A 13821-nucleotide genomic window follows, 5' to 3' on the forward strand; every position below is an offset into this window, starting at 1 on the left:
CATCTCTACAGCCTTATCTCTAAATGTTCATGATTCTACCCAAAGTCTCCCTCAGCACACACAAGACAGACATGTCTTTCCTATCCTCCATTCCCTTCCCTCCACATTGCTGTACAGCGTGATTTCTAAACCATCACAAAATGAGTATGGCAAGTGAAAGTACACAGGAAGATCTAGCTCCCTCTTACAAGTTTTCTGAATTTGTGTGGTATTATCTAAGCGCGGTATAGCAGCAAGCATGTTCTCTGACTCCCAGCAGGCCATTATTTTACTTTTGAAAGTCAACATAGAATTATTTTGTTTAACAAACATTTTAAAACATAGATAAATGTTTGCATGGCTGTTAATGGTGTCTAACCTTGTAATGGGGTCCAGTTCTGAACCATCTGAGATCCCATGAGTAAAACGGAGTTATTATTAGACATTCCATTAATCACTCAAGCAGACCCAAGGTGACATTTTCATGATCGGCCTAACGAGGACCTCGGTAAAAGTGGCATTTGAATATAATACGGCTCAAGAGTGTGTCTTGTAATAAGCACCTCCCAGGGGACAAAAGCCAGGAACACTGTTGGATTTAATCAATGAGCCTTGCATATCTTTGTTGTCCACATCTTTGCTTCATGCCCATCACCCAAAGGTGAGCACTGGTGTGGAAACATTATCACTGTGCACACGTGGATGTGGAATGAAAGCTTGTGCCATGATTTCAAATCAATCTCAACTTAAAACGCTATAGGAAACAAGGCTGAGAGTTGAAAGAACATGGATTCAGACTTAGGAGAGTCTGAGTTTGGTATCTGTCTGTTTACGACTTGGAAATTTACCTGACTTATCTGAGCTTTGATTCCTCATCTGTAAAAGGAGAAACATCAAAGTTCCTTACAGGCTAATGTGGCAGAATGTACAGTATAAGCCACACAGCAAAACATCGGGCACGTTATCAGGACTCGAGCTCTCTTTCACTATGAAAAAAAAATAACTTTCCTTCAGATTTAATATAAAGGGAAGCTTCTTCAACTCTCTAGATTAGGGTCAACTAAAAACTAAACAGTATGAAGGAATGTTTTCCCTTCCATCACAAATACAGAGGAAACATTTGATAGTGAATCCCTCAGATCCCTCATGCCAACATCAAGAGAAATTAGGTGGTTCTGGGCCAAAAGTGGGGGGACTTGGAGGGCGATGCTGGCTGTGCCTGGTGCCCCAGTGCCTCCTCAAAGAGCCACACCAGGTTCCAGGCTCAGGAGAATCAGCACCGAGCACCGGAGTCAGAGAAGCAACCACACCAGGAGGAGGTGGGCTCAGATGAAGTCACCGAGAAATCGCTCACCTGCAAACATTATCACCTTTACCAGTAGAACACCTAGCGTTCCTTAGTCAAATACACAATTCCTGCCATTGTGACAAGTTCTTTTACTTGTATGACCTCATTTAATCTCAAAAATACCCCCAATAAGTAAATTAAATTATTTTTTATTACTACTATGATGGTTAATATTACTTGTCAGCTTTACTGGGCTAAAGGGTGCCTAGGAGCTGGTAAAACATTATTCCCGGGGTGTGTCTGTGAGGATGTATGCAGACTAGATTAGCATTTGCTTCTCAGAGGAGTGAAGAGCACCCGCCCCCATTCCGGTGGGCGTCATCCAATCCTGAGGCCTCAGTACAACCAGGAGGCAGAAGAAGGCGGAATTCCCTCCCTCTGCTTGAGCTGGGATGCCCAGCTTGTCCCACTCTTACATCGGGGCTCCCGGCACTTTCCCTGCTGCCCCTCCCACTGGATTCCCTGGTACTTGGACTGAATCACACCACTGGCGGCCTGGGCCTCCAGCCTGCAGACTGCAGGTCACTGGGCTTCTCTGCTCCGTCAGCAGCAGTAGGGGACCTGGGCTTCTCTGCTCCGTCACCATGGGGACCAGCTCCTACAGTAAGCCTCCCCTTGTGCACATCTGCGCACACCCTACCGTTGCTGCTTCTCTAGAGAACCCTGACTGATATGACAACTAAGGAAAATGAGCATTAGGAATGTCCTGCAAATTGCCCCAATTCTTATAACTAGTAAACAGCTGTGTCGGAGGGCATCTCTCAGGGTATCTGATGCCAAAGCGGGTATCTCAGCTACTGTCCTGTACTGTCGCCAAGGTGCCATCTGCTCTATTTCAGTGTATTCCTATCTTTTTTATTTTCAATGTCCAACCACCGGCAATAAATAAATAGGTCAGAATACATTTTCAAGGTGTAAATCTGAAAATATAAAGGCCACGTTGAATTTGAGAATTAATGATATTTCTGGACCCTTTTTTTTGTTTGTGTTTTATTTCCCTTGTCTTCTCTGATTTCCCAAACACTAAGCAACATCTCACGTGATGCTCAGCCAGCATCCAAAACACCATTAATACTGGGCTGAAGGCTGAGTTAGAAAATCATAATAAGAGAGGTGGTAAAGGGCTGGAATCACCTCTAGGTCTGTGGGACTTAACAGGTCACACTGTTTTTATTTGTTTTATGGGGACAGGTGTGAAGTCAGACACTTTAGAAAGAGCATTTACTAGCATAAGAAATATCCACCCATTTGTCTTGAGGGATAAAGGTGAACACTTCTAAAAACGAGGGCAGACAGAGGGAAGTAATGGCTTGTATGTACAGACATTAACTCAAACAGATGGGCAACTTAAAAACACAGGCAGTTCTGAAATGGAAAATGAAGAAAAACAGGATTTGGCTGAGAAGCATCTTTAGCTGCTCTAAACCTCTTGAAAATATTTAGTACATCGTAGCCCAAGGAAGGAAAAAAACCCAAAAAACACTTAATCATTTGAAGCAAACAGAAGAGCTCTGGAAAGGAAGGGACCCAGTACATGGGCAGACAAATGACTAAAGACAAAGAGAGGCTCTGACTTGGCAAATGCTGCCGCTTGACCGTTTCCTTAGGGGCAAATCCATTGCTTCCGCAAGGCTGTAGGAAGCAGCTGACGCCCACCCCTCTGCTTTGGAGAGTCACAGGAAGGCACAGGTGTGAACGTTTAAAAAGAAAAGGGCCACTTCTTAGGAACAAAGAAATAAAACAAAGTTCCATTCAATAAAAAGCAAGACCCTGGGGACAGAAGCTGAAGGAAAGCAGTGACGCTTCTGTGTGTTACATGCCAGCTCTGACCCAGTTACCTCTGGTCACTGCCCCACAGAGATCACCCTCCTGTGGGGATGGGACCCTAATGCACCTTCAGTCTGGTGTCATGAGAACTTGCCAGAGGATCAGAACACTTTGTTTATGGCGGGTTTTCATGGGATCTGGAATCCTGGGGCATATTTCATCTAACTTGGTAGGTGGGATGACGGGACAGGATCCTGCTCTGGAAACTCATCAAATCATTGCACATGCTGCTCTGATCAGGGACAGTTCCCTTAACCTGTTTCAGCCTTAGCTTCGCCGCCTGCAAAGTAAGGACAATAAAGACCCTTGGAAACGGTTGCCAGTGCTCAGCTCAAGTTAGTGGGACAGTGCGCACAGCATCAATCCACTGTCGTCCAACTTTCATGAGTGGAACAGCGGAGCTGCAGAGGAGAACAAGGTGCCTGGTAGAGTGTGGACCATTCAATATGTTTTTAACGAAATGAACTCTGTGGGTCTAATAAATTCTCAAAACTGCTGACCTGAAATTTTGGCTGCATTTTACTAAAAAAAAAAAAAATAAAGAACACAGAAAATAGACAAGCAATAAACATGTGATGCAACTATGAAAGGTTGTTAAGAATGATGATGGAACTAAGGAAACTAGGCAATTTCACTGTAATAAATAATGTAAATATTTTGTGACTTCCGTTTTCCCCTATATATGTCCAGAAAGAAAATCTCATGACCTTCTGTCACTAATTTCTCCATTTTTTCACAATTTGCAAAATGTCTTGCCCCGAGATCCAAACACTGCTGCTGGAGTTGATGCGGTTCTTGCTGCTGAGGTGGAGAGGAGAGGGGTAGGGATTTCACGGGGCAGAGAGGGGATCACACGTGCTGGTCCATTTGGGCTGCCACAGCAGAGACCGCATACCTGGGGCTTGAACAACAGAAATGTGTGATCACACAGTTCTGGGGGCCAGCAGTTGGAGATCAAGGTGTCAGCAGGATTAGTTCCTTCTGAGGGGCTTGAGGAAGACTGCTCCTTCCTCCTTGGCGTGTAGATGGCTGTCTTCAACCTGTGTCTTCACAAGGTCTGCCCTCTGGGTCCCAATTTCCCTCTCTTATCATGACAGCAGTCATGTTGGAGTGGGGCCCACCCTAATGACCTCATTTTCACTTGGTCACCTCTGTAAAGACCCTTTATCCAAATACAGTCACATTTTGAGGTCCTGGGGATTAGGACGCCAACATATCTCTTTTGAGGGGGACACAATTCAGCCCTGACACCTGTAGCAGTCAGACACGCCTGAGGTGCGCTCTGCCTGGTGTCACACACCTAATCACAGGGCTCTCCAGGCTGTATGCCTTGTGCACAGGGCTGTTCTTCTGGAGGCTATTCCTTTAGTGTGGTTATTACTGTATTTGAAAGTTGAAGATGACATCACCACTGGCCTAATTTCAAGCTGTGTTTCTTCCCGATAATACCATTTATGTTAGAAGCCTTACTGAGGAAGGCGATTGATGAGAGAGTGGAGCCATACGCACTTATTCATAAGTTCACATCGATGCCAAGTATGGTCCAGGCACTGTGCAAAATGCTGGGATTCACATTTAGACAAAATCCCTCTCTTTAAGAATGGGGATCGTTAACATGTGTTCCTTAGACATGTGCGCCAAGTTTACCTAGGATGCTTGTACGATTGCAGATTCCAGCTCCTTGGGACCCGCTGAGTCAGATTTGGGGGGCACTTGGAAGTTAGGGATCTATACGCCAGATGGTTCTTGTGAACTCTGAAGAACCACTGGTCCAGGAGAAGCAATATACAGACACACAGGACAAAAGGCAGTGGCGAGGTCACAGCACGCACAAGAGGGTGCTCAGGACCCGGGGTAGGGGCACCTCAGTCCTCCAGAGACAGAGAAGCTCGGGGACTTGATGAGGAGCAATTAAAAGGCGATCGGCAATCCACATACAGACAAAGCGCTCCGATGTCTCATTTTGAGTATTGTGAGAAATCAGAGAAACCTATTCCCAGCTCAGTTACTTAAATATTATTGATGTTAACTAGACATTTGTAAAATCTCTGCTTGAAAGCACGTCAACAAGTACTTCCTGAAGACACTCACTGATGAAATTATGTTTCTATCCTGTAAGGTTCCTTTTTTAGGGGTGCCTGTTAGTACCTGGCTCCAGCGTAAAGATTTCATGTCAACTGTTTCATTTAACCCTTCAAACATGCCAGGTGGGGGAGTATTCTTATCCCTGCTCACAGAAGAAGCTAAACCTCAGTGAATTGTGTTGCCTGTCCAGGGTCATGGCTCCAGTAAATACTGGGAATGGGAGGGATCCTTGCCTAAATTGGGAGATTCTGACTGTGAAATGCCCAAGATCTAATCACTCAACTCAAATCCCATAAGAAGATCATGAGCGAATGGAATAAACCTCAGTTTACAATATACTTAGTGGGATTTGGCAAATTTTTGGCTTTACGAACTATGTGGATTCATAACCTAATATATTAGAATATAGTTGACATAATGACTATAACCTGTATTCTCACATGTATATATATACATATTCATATACATACATATTTTCATATATATCATAACATGTGATTTGTTTTGCTTTTAAAATGATTTTAAAAACATTATTTTTAAATTTCTAAAAACACTGCACTATTATCATGTCACATAGAAGCTTGAATATTTCATAGAAGCAAATAAATACGTATAAAAAAATCAAGACAAAAGTCATAACTTCTTATGCATTTTATGCCCATAGGTAAAAGTTTTTGAGATTTACAAAATAACTCAAGTTTTATACCAGAACACCAAACATATCCTCTGAACTTTTGATAATGTTGCTATTTTTTAAGTTAAAAAAAGAACAATTTTCTTCTGAAAGATGCCCTTTCAGTGGATAGAAATAATGTTCACAGAGGGAATACTCACGGTATAGTAGAAATAATGTAGATTTTGGAATCTGAAGGACATGGGTTCAAATCCCACCCCTGGTGTTTAGTCGTGTGTTTCTTGAGTAACGTCGCCTCTGAGCACCAGTGTCCACAGGATTAAAGAGATAAGAGGACGCATCCCCAGCTCAGTCCCGGGCTCACGGCAGACCTACATGCACCTCCCCGCCCAGTCACCCATCTCCTGCCCTATCCATACCCTTTACACTAGCAAATATTAGCACATATCAGCAGAGTGCAGGCGTCTATATCTTTCTGTCTTAAAGTTCAGACTTTACGAACAGAGGCTTAACCATGTCATTTGTGAGAATGATGGTTTTCCCTATGCTTCATTGCCTGCAAAATGTAAGCAAAGCATAAACAACACACAAGATCAAGTCCAAGCCAGAGCTCCGACTCACCAAGTGCTCTGAAAATCACGGCTCTGAGATAAAGAGCTACATGGGAACTGCTCTCTCTGTGACACAGGAAACTTGAAAGCCAAGCCCTGTAAGGTACCACTTTAACTGGATCTTTGAGATAATACAGAAAATTTCAATTCTAATTTTGGCTTCCCTCCAAGATGAATAAGATTAGTGTATTGATAAGGGAAACAGCTGCTGGGCAGAGTTTCTTGGTTGAAGGCAGGAAATGAAGCCTGAAGGGCAAAAGATATGCCTGGTTTATCGAGAAGGATAAAAGCCAGTACAGGTTTTCTGAGAGAAGTCATTTCAAACGTCAAGGAAAGGGAGAAAAGCTGAAGTTCTCTGAAACGATGCAACACATCTGGCCTGCTGTGTGTCCTTCCTCACAGGTGATGGGCAGTGAAGGGTCCTGTTTGCTGCTGAGTCCCGCCCGGGACTGTCTGAGTGCTTGAACCCTCTCAACAATTCTCAGAGCTTGGCATCAAAGATCCTGTTTTACATGGCAGGAACCAGGTTTAGGGAGATTAGCACGCCCTGCCCATCACATGACTATTTTTCTCTCAAATTCTGTGCTTCTAAGATGTCACCAGCAGAAAGTCAGTGAAAATGAGAAAACAAAGCAGATTAGGGCACAAGATAAGCCATCTTCAATGGAAAAAACAAAAAAGTCAGAACTTCAATGGAAAAAAAAAAAATCAGAACTTCCCTGGTGGTGCAATGGTTAAGAATCTGCCTGCCAATGCAGGGGACACAGGTTTGATCCCTGGTCCGGAGAGATCCCACATGCCGCGGAGCAACTAAGCTCCTGCAGCACAACTACTGAGCCTGCACTCTAGAGCCCGCGAGCCACAACTACTGAAGCCCGCGCTCCTAGAGCCCGTCCTCCGCAACAAGAGAAGCCACCACACACTGCAACAAAGACCCAGTGCAGCCAAAAATAAATAAATAAATAAATAAGAAAAAGGAAAAAAAATCATTCTCAAATACCTGTCATTAATTTACACTTCTTTTTTTTTCATTCAAACACTGCCCTGACACATGTTCTGCTGGGGCCTAGGGCAGCACATTCGTGGTCACATGACCAGCACTGGGGGCCCCAAAGGGCCTGACCCCACCCCTCAGCTTTCCACCTCACTCATTTACTAAAAGGCAAGTGTCGCATTTTTAGTAAACATTTCAAAGTATTATTTTGCACAATTTTTTAAAAAAAAATAAACTAACATCCTAGTGCAGTTAGAAAATGTGTAAGTTGTTTCTGTTCCTCTGTCAGCATAAAAGGAATGCTGTTCAAATCACTGAGAAATACTATACCCACTCCAGAAGGATAACTGAAATATTAAATAGTATATTGTAATATTAAATATATAAAATGTATAAATATATTAAATAAATATTAAATAGTAGGCTCCCAATGCCACAAAGGGGTATTTGTCCATTTATTTATTTGTTTGTTTCCAGTTTTCAAGTCCCCTATCTTCAACTAAAATAATTAAAATAACTATAAGATCAAACCTTTGATTCTGGTAAGAGTCTCAAACTATTGCACCATTACTCTTGCATCAGTAATTAGATGGGTTGCAGGATTTATAGTTGCTGTTGACCCAATGTGATCTTCTCTCAAAGGGCGTCAGATGCTACCTGTTTTCTGGTGGAGCTATTTAGTTTGAAATTTATTGCAGCAGATAATTTTTTAATTATAATATTTTTCATTTGATTTGCTCCTTATGGAACCTACAAAGTCAAACGTCCTCTCATGAAAAACAAATAAGGATGCACTCGGTATCCTGAACTAACTTAAACTACTGCCTCCTTACTGATACTTTTAGAAACTGTATCTTCTCTAAGCACAGGTAATGGAAGGCCGCACCTCAACACTGATTTCGTTAGCCTGCTTTTTCTCACTTGTCCTAATTTCACTGAGTGGTGCCTCAATATTCCCAGCAATCAAAACCAGAAAACTATTTGTCATTCCGTATTTTTCTCTCTTCCTGACCCTTTACATTCCATCACAAGGGCCTGCTGATTCTGTTTTCTAAATATTTTCAACACCTGTTTTCTTTGAAACCTATTTTCACTGTATTTATCAAGGTCTTCATCATGGCTCCAATGCATATTTCTAAAATTTCTAAGCACCCCTGTAATTTAGACAGGATTCTGTCCAATCATCTACCACACTACTAAAAGATATTTCCAAAATGCAGATGTGACTGTGTCTTTTTTGCCCTTTAATAGACTGTAGTCAACCACAGGAGAGAGAATAAAAGCTATGTAAACTCAGTTGAGGTCTTCCACAATGGCCCCTACTTGCTGCTCCAACCGCATTTCCATCGGTGCTACCCCTTCAAATCCTAACTCAGCTGTCCCGTGATGGGAAAAACATCCTGAAAAAATACCTTCTGCTCCATCTCTATTCAGTGTATATCTTCTCTTGCTTAATGTCATACTGAATTGTAGTTACTCATTCATGAGGCCATCTCTCCTAACGGACCATCAGAACTTTAAGAGTTGGGAGTGTGTCTTGGTACCTGCAGTGCCTAATTCAGAGGTAAGTTTGAATTGAAATAAAAATCATGAAAATAGCTGTATCATCTTTAATGCTTGCATTAAGTTTTAAACCTACAACTACAACTGTAATCTACAAACACAGACATATGACTAATGTCACTTTGCCTCTGTAAGAACATGTATATATAAACAAAATGTCAAAAACTTGTACAGAGTATACCCTCTCTATAAACATGGACCCTACATCTACTTTAATTTTTGGAACAGTGTGCTTGAGGTCTATAGGTTTCAGAGGTAAAGCTTGTACCTTTATCCTCATAAATGTGCTACAGGGAAATCCTCATTTTCCAATTTTATATCTAATGTGAATATATCTTGGGCAAGAAAATAAAAGAGTTTGAGCTGTCTTGAGAGGGAATAGTGTGATGGTATGCATTTAGATGATGCTTTGGCAAAGTCTTTTTCCCTTATAGAATTCCAAGAATTTTAAAGAAAGAGTTCACCCACTCTTTAATTTCATACCCTACCATCGTGAACTGCCAGCAATTCAGGACCACATAGATGCTGATCATCCATCTATATCTATTAACTCTCCTTGGACCCAAAAACTACTTTGAAAAAATTATCTTCAATTATCTAAAAACTGAAAAAAAAATTAATCTAAATACAATTTAGATGGTTGGTACAAGGAGGGAATTAAAAATCCACAAAGGCTCATTCTGACTTTATTGAAGGAGGCCAATGTTTTTCTGTAAGTTAGATGAGTATTTACATTATGGAAAACTTCTGTGTTCTATAAGTAACAAAAGGAAAGTGAATGATTAATGCTAAACAAATCAAGTTTCCCTTTATTAAATACCATAACAATTACACATTTATATTATGAACTGTATTAAATTCAGTTCAATCAGCTCTAAGGCTCTTTAATTGTAAGTAAAACACTGTTAAGGTATAAATTGCCAATATATATGTTATATAAGCCTATTCTGTTTAAAATTTTACGATGTTTTCTCAATGGCCTTCACCTATTGGAGTAAACATTTTTACTATTTATTTTAAAAGATTTATTTTTAAAATGATGAAAATGCTTGTATAGCTGTACCAAATAATTTAAATGGTTTTAAAAAGCCTATTTTTCACCATGTTTTTTATTTTTAAACATTAAAGCCTCACATATGATGAAAATATTTTATACATTATTGTAATCAAAATGCTATTTTACACAAATTGGAAAGAACTAAGAGAAGACTAAAGAAACTCTTCCACAGTAAATGAATTTAAACACCTAAAATATAGATTACTTAGAACTGGTGTCTGCAAAATTTTGTTTTAAGTAGAATTTCTTTTGGCCAGACACATTTTGATTCAAATGCTGAAGAGGCAGGCAGAAGGTCTGGATTCTAGACCAACATTTTTATGATTATTAATAAGTCACTTAACTTTTATGTGCCTCAGTTTAAAAAACATAAAAATAAGCAAATTAAACTAGATTATTTTTAAGGGCCCTCCATGTTTTACAGGTCATAGTTTATGAAACAACAACAACAAAAAAAAAAACCAAGATCATATTGACTCCCCAGTTATCAGAATGGTTAACAGAAAGTGCAGAAGACTGTGGACTTATAGTAGGAAGATGATGCTTCTGAAATATTTTATAATTTGAGAACACAATCACATCGGGCATTTATATTCCAATTTCCCACCTAGAACGTGGTGTGTGACTCTAACATTCCACGTCCCTGATGGCATTGCTTTGGGGTTACGTGCAACACAGAGAAGAGATACAGTGACCAAGTTCACTCAAATCCTTCAGCTGAAACTGCAAAGATTCCAGAAGGATCTGGTTTTTAGAGCTCTATTTCTATTTCTGAGTCATTTAATTCAGCATCAAATAGTTCTGCTGAGAGAGAAAATGGGGAAAGGAGAGGGAAGTGGAAACTTATCAACAAGACACATCCCAGGCATTCTCTGGTTCCTTTTCAACCATGCAGCGGAAGAGCAAGCCATCTCCCTCCATCGAGTCAACAATGTTCAGAACTCCTCACGTGTCAGGGAGATAAACTAACGTCTGCCTGGACTGTCATTTCTCATGTGTCTGTCTTGTCACATGACAGTCTCTTTCCAGGATCTTCTTGGGCTTCTACCCTGAGAGCAGATTCCATTTAGGGCCCTGTCTAGGGACTCAACCTCTAGAGGCCAAGATTTGGGAACTCTTGCCAATCCTGGGCTCAGCCATTTTCCTTGTTCAGTCCACAATGCCAAGGACATGCAGCCCACGGGGCTGCTCTCTGAGCAATGGATTCTATGTCATAGGCAGAGAGTAACAGAACATTTAAAGAAAATGAGAAGCATTTCTTCTTTTGAAAGAAAAAGTACTCTTCTTAAAAAAACCATCAATCCTAATGAAACAAGCCAATTAGATCTTGATGTTTATCTTACATTAAAGAAGAATATCTGGAGGTACAACATAAATGATACAGGCTGGTGTCTGATTAACTTCTTGCAGTTAAAGACACATACAATAATTGTGATAAATATCTATTATTGTCTCATAGAGCAATACCAGAAAATCTAATATCTAATGGAAAAAGAGAAACAAGGAAACCAATATGAGGTTTCATTCATAAATTGCAATTAGCTTTCAAAGACCAATATATTTCATTATGCATAAAAATCTCGATAAGAGAAAACTGAAAATTTCATGACTTCAAAGCCTTCAATTAAAATTAAAATGCCTTATTTGAAAATTTGATTTTTTTATGCATATGAAAGATAAAATGAAAAAAAAAGCATGAAATATTGAAACCAACTTTAACAAGTCCTATATTTAAGTGACCTAATGAAAATGAAATATGCAGTGTGTGGCTCAAAGTATGAGTTTTTAATCTAAGAAAAGGGAAAATGAGCTTTAGTAATTGATTTTCTTCTAATTAATACAACTGTCAAGAAAAATTATTTTGAATCTGAGTTGGATAACACATTTTTAAGTTTCAAAATGAAATATAAGTATTAGAATAATTCTACCCAGCATCTGGTGAGTGTTCAACCATTCCACGAATTCAGGCTATAAAGCTAAATCAAGCTGAGTGCGAATGTCAGAAGTGTTTGCACAGTCAGCAGAAAGTTTAATTTGTACTTTTATGAACTCACATTCATTTTTTCCTTACCTTTTAACCATAATCACAGCTCTTGTACCTTTCAGAGTGTGATTAAAATAAGAAAAATAAATTGAACTCAAGTTTGGGGATGAAAACACACATTTCTTACCCTGGCAGAGTGGAGCGAGGGAATCCCACTGATACATGCCAACTGGATTTCGTCTACAGGTTGCATTGCTATGGCCAATCATCCGATATCCAGGCTTGCAAAAATAATGCACTTTACTTCCAACTTCTCCTGCAGTCCTATTTAAAACACCACCATTCTTCAGGGTGTGGGTCAAGCTGCAGTAAGGTGCTATGGGCACACAAACACACATACACAAAACCAATAAATAAATGTTGCATTTCCCTTGATAAGAGATACAAATGAAATATCTCTATTGTTAAAATAGTGGGAGATCAGCATCAACATGGAAACTTGTACTCAAAGCATCCTCAGACACAGAAGTGCTGGTGAGGGTGTGGGGCAACAGCGACTCTCATCACGGCGGGTGGGGATGCAGGATGGCGCAGCCACTTCGGAGGACACTTTGGCAACTTCTTGCAAAACTAAACACACTCTTATCATATGACCCAGCAATCACACTCCTTTGTGTCTACCCAAAGGAGTTGAAAGCTTATGTCCACACAGACACTTGCACACAGATATTCATAGCAGCATTATTCAGAGTTGTCAAAACTCAGAAGCAACCAAGACGCCTGTCAGTAGGTGAATAAATAAACAAACTGTGGTCCATCCAATGTATCTTTTTATTCAACGCTAGAAAGAAATGATCTATCAACCCATGAAGAGACATGGAAGAACCTTCAATGTATGTGATTGAGTGAAAGAAGCCAACCTGAAAAGGCTACAGACCGTTGATTCCAATTTTACGACATTCTGGGAAAGGTAAAACTCTGGAGACAGTGAAAAGATCAGTGGTTTCCAGAGGCTGGTGGGGGAAGGATGGTAGAGCACAGAGGATTTTTCAGCAATGAAACTACTCTGCATGAATCCATGATGGTGGATACATGTCATTTTACATTTGTCCAAACCCACAGAACATCAAGAGTGAACCCCAACGTGAACTACGGACTTTGGGTGATAACGATGTGTCAGTGTAGGTTCATTAACAAATGTGCCATCTGGTGAGGATGCTGAAAATGGAGACGGCTATGCATGTGGGAAGCCAAGGAGTAAAGCGAAAATCTCTGTAACTTCCTCTCAATTTGACTGTGATCTGAAACTTCTAAAAAAAAAATCTAAAAAATAAATTAATTAAAAATCCAGAAAAATCTAGAGCCAAAGGTCAAGTTTCTTAAGTTTGAAGTTTAGATTATCTGCGACTGTTAATCAATGTGATGATGGAATTCTGACCAAAAAAAAAAAGAAAAAACTATCATTAAAATGGAGAAAATAGAAGGATATAACATTTTGCAAACAAGGCCATTAATTTTTTTCCTTGTTGCTGTTAAATGGTCTTGAGAATTCTTGAGAATTATATGATGACATAGACAGTTAAGCCTTTTTTTTTTTTTTTTTTTTCGGTATGCGGGCCTCTCACTGTTGTGGCCTCTCCCGTTGAGAAGCACAGGCTCTGGACGTGCAGGCTCAGCGGCCATGACTCACGGGCCCAGCCGCTCCATGGCATGTGGGATCTTCCCGGACCGGGGCACGA

The 13821-nt window shown here is 40.3% G+C and overlaps 1 protein-coding gene across 1 annotated transcript in view; it reads right to left on the reverse strand.

Annotated features, from left to right (window-relative positions):
* Window positions 1-13821, reverse strand: part of CSMD1 (CUB and Sushi multiple domains 1) — a 1429265-nt gene that overhangs the window by 96010 nt on the left and 1319434 nt on the right. Inside the window, exon 49 of the mRNA XM_029226263.1 lies at window positions 12270-12458. Coding sequence (XP_029082096.1) covers window positions 12270-12458 — 189 coding nt within the window. The remainder of the gene's footprint in view (window positions 1-12269; window positions 12459-13821) is intronic.

Source organism: Monodon monoceros, unplaced genomic scaffold, assembly GCF_005190385.1.
Source record: "Monodon monoceros isolate NGI ecotype Baffin Bay Population unplaced genomic scaffold, NGI_Narwhal_1 Super_Scaffold_17, whole genome shotgun sequence".
Taxonomy (NCBI): Eukaryota; Metazoa; Chordata; class Mammalia; order Artiodactyla; family Monodontidae; genus Monodon; species Monodon monoceros.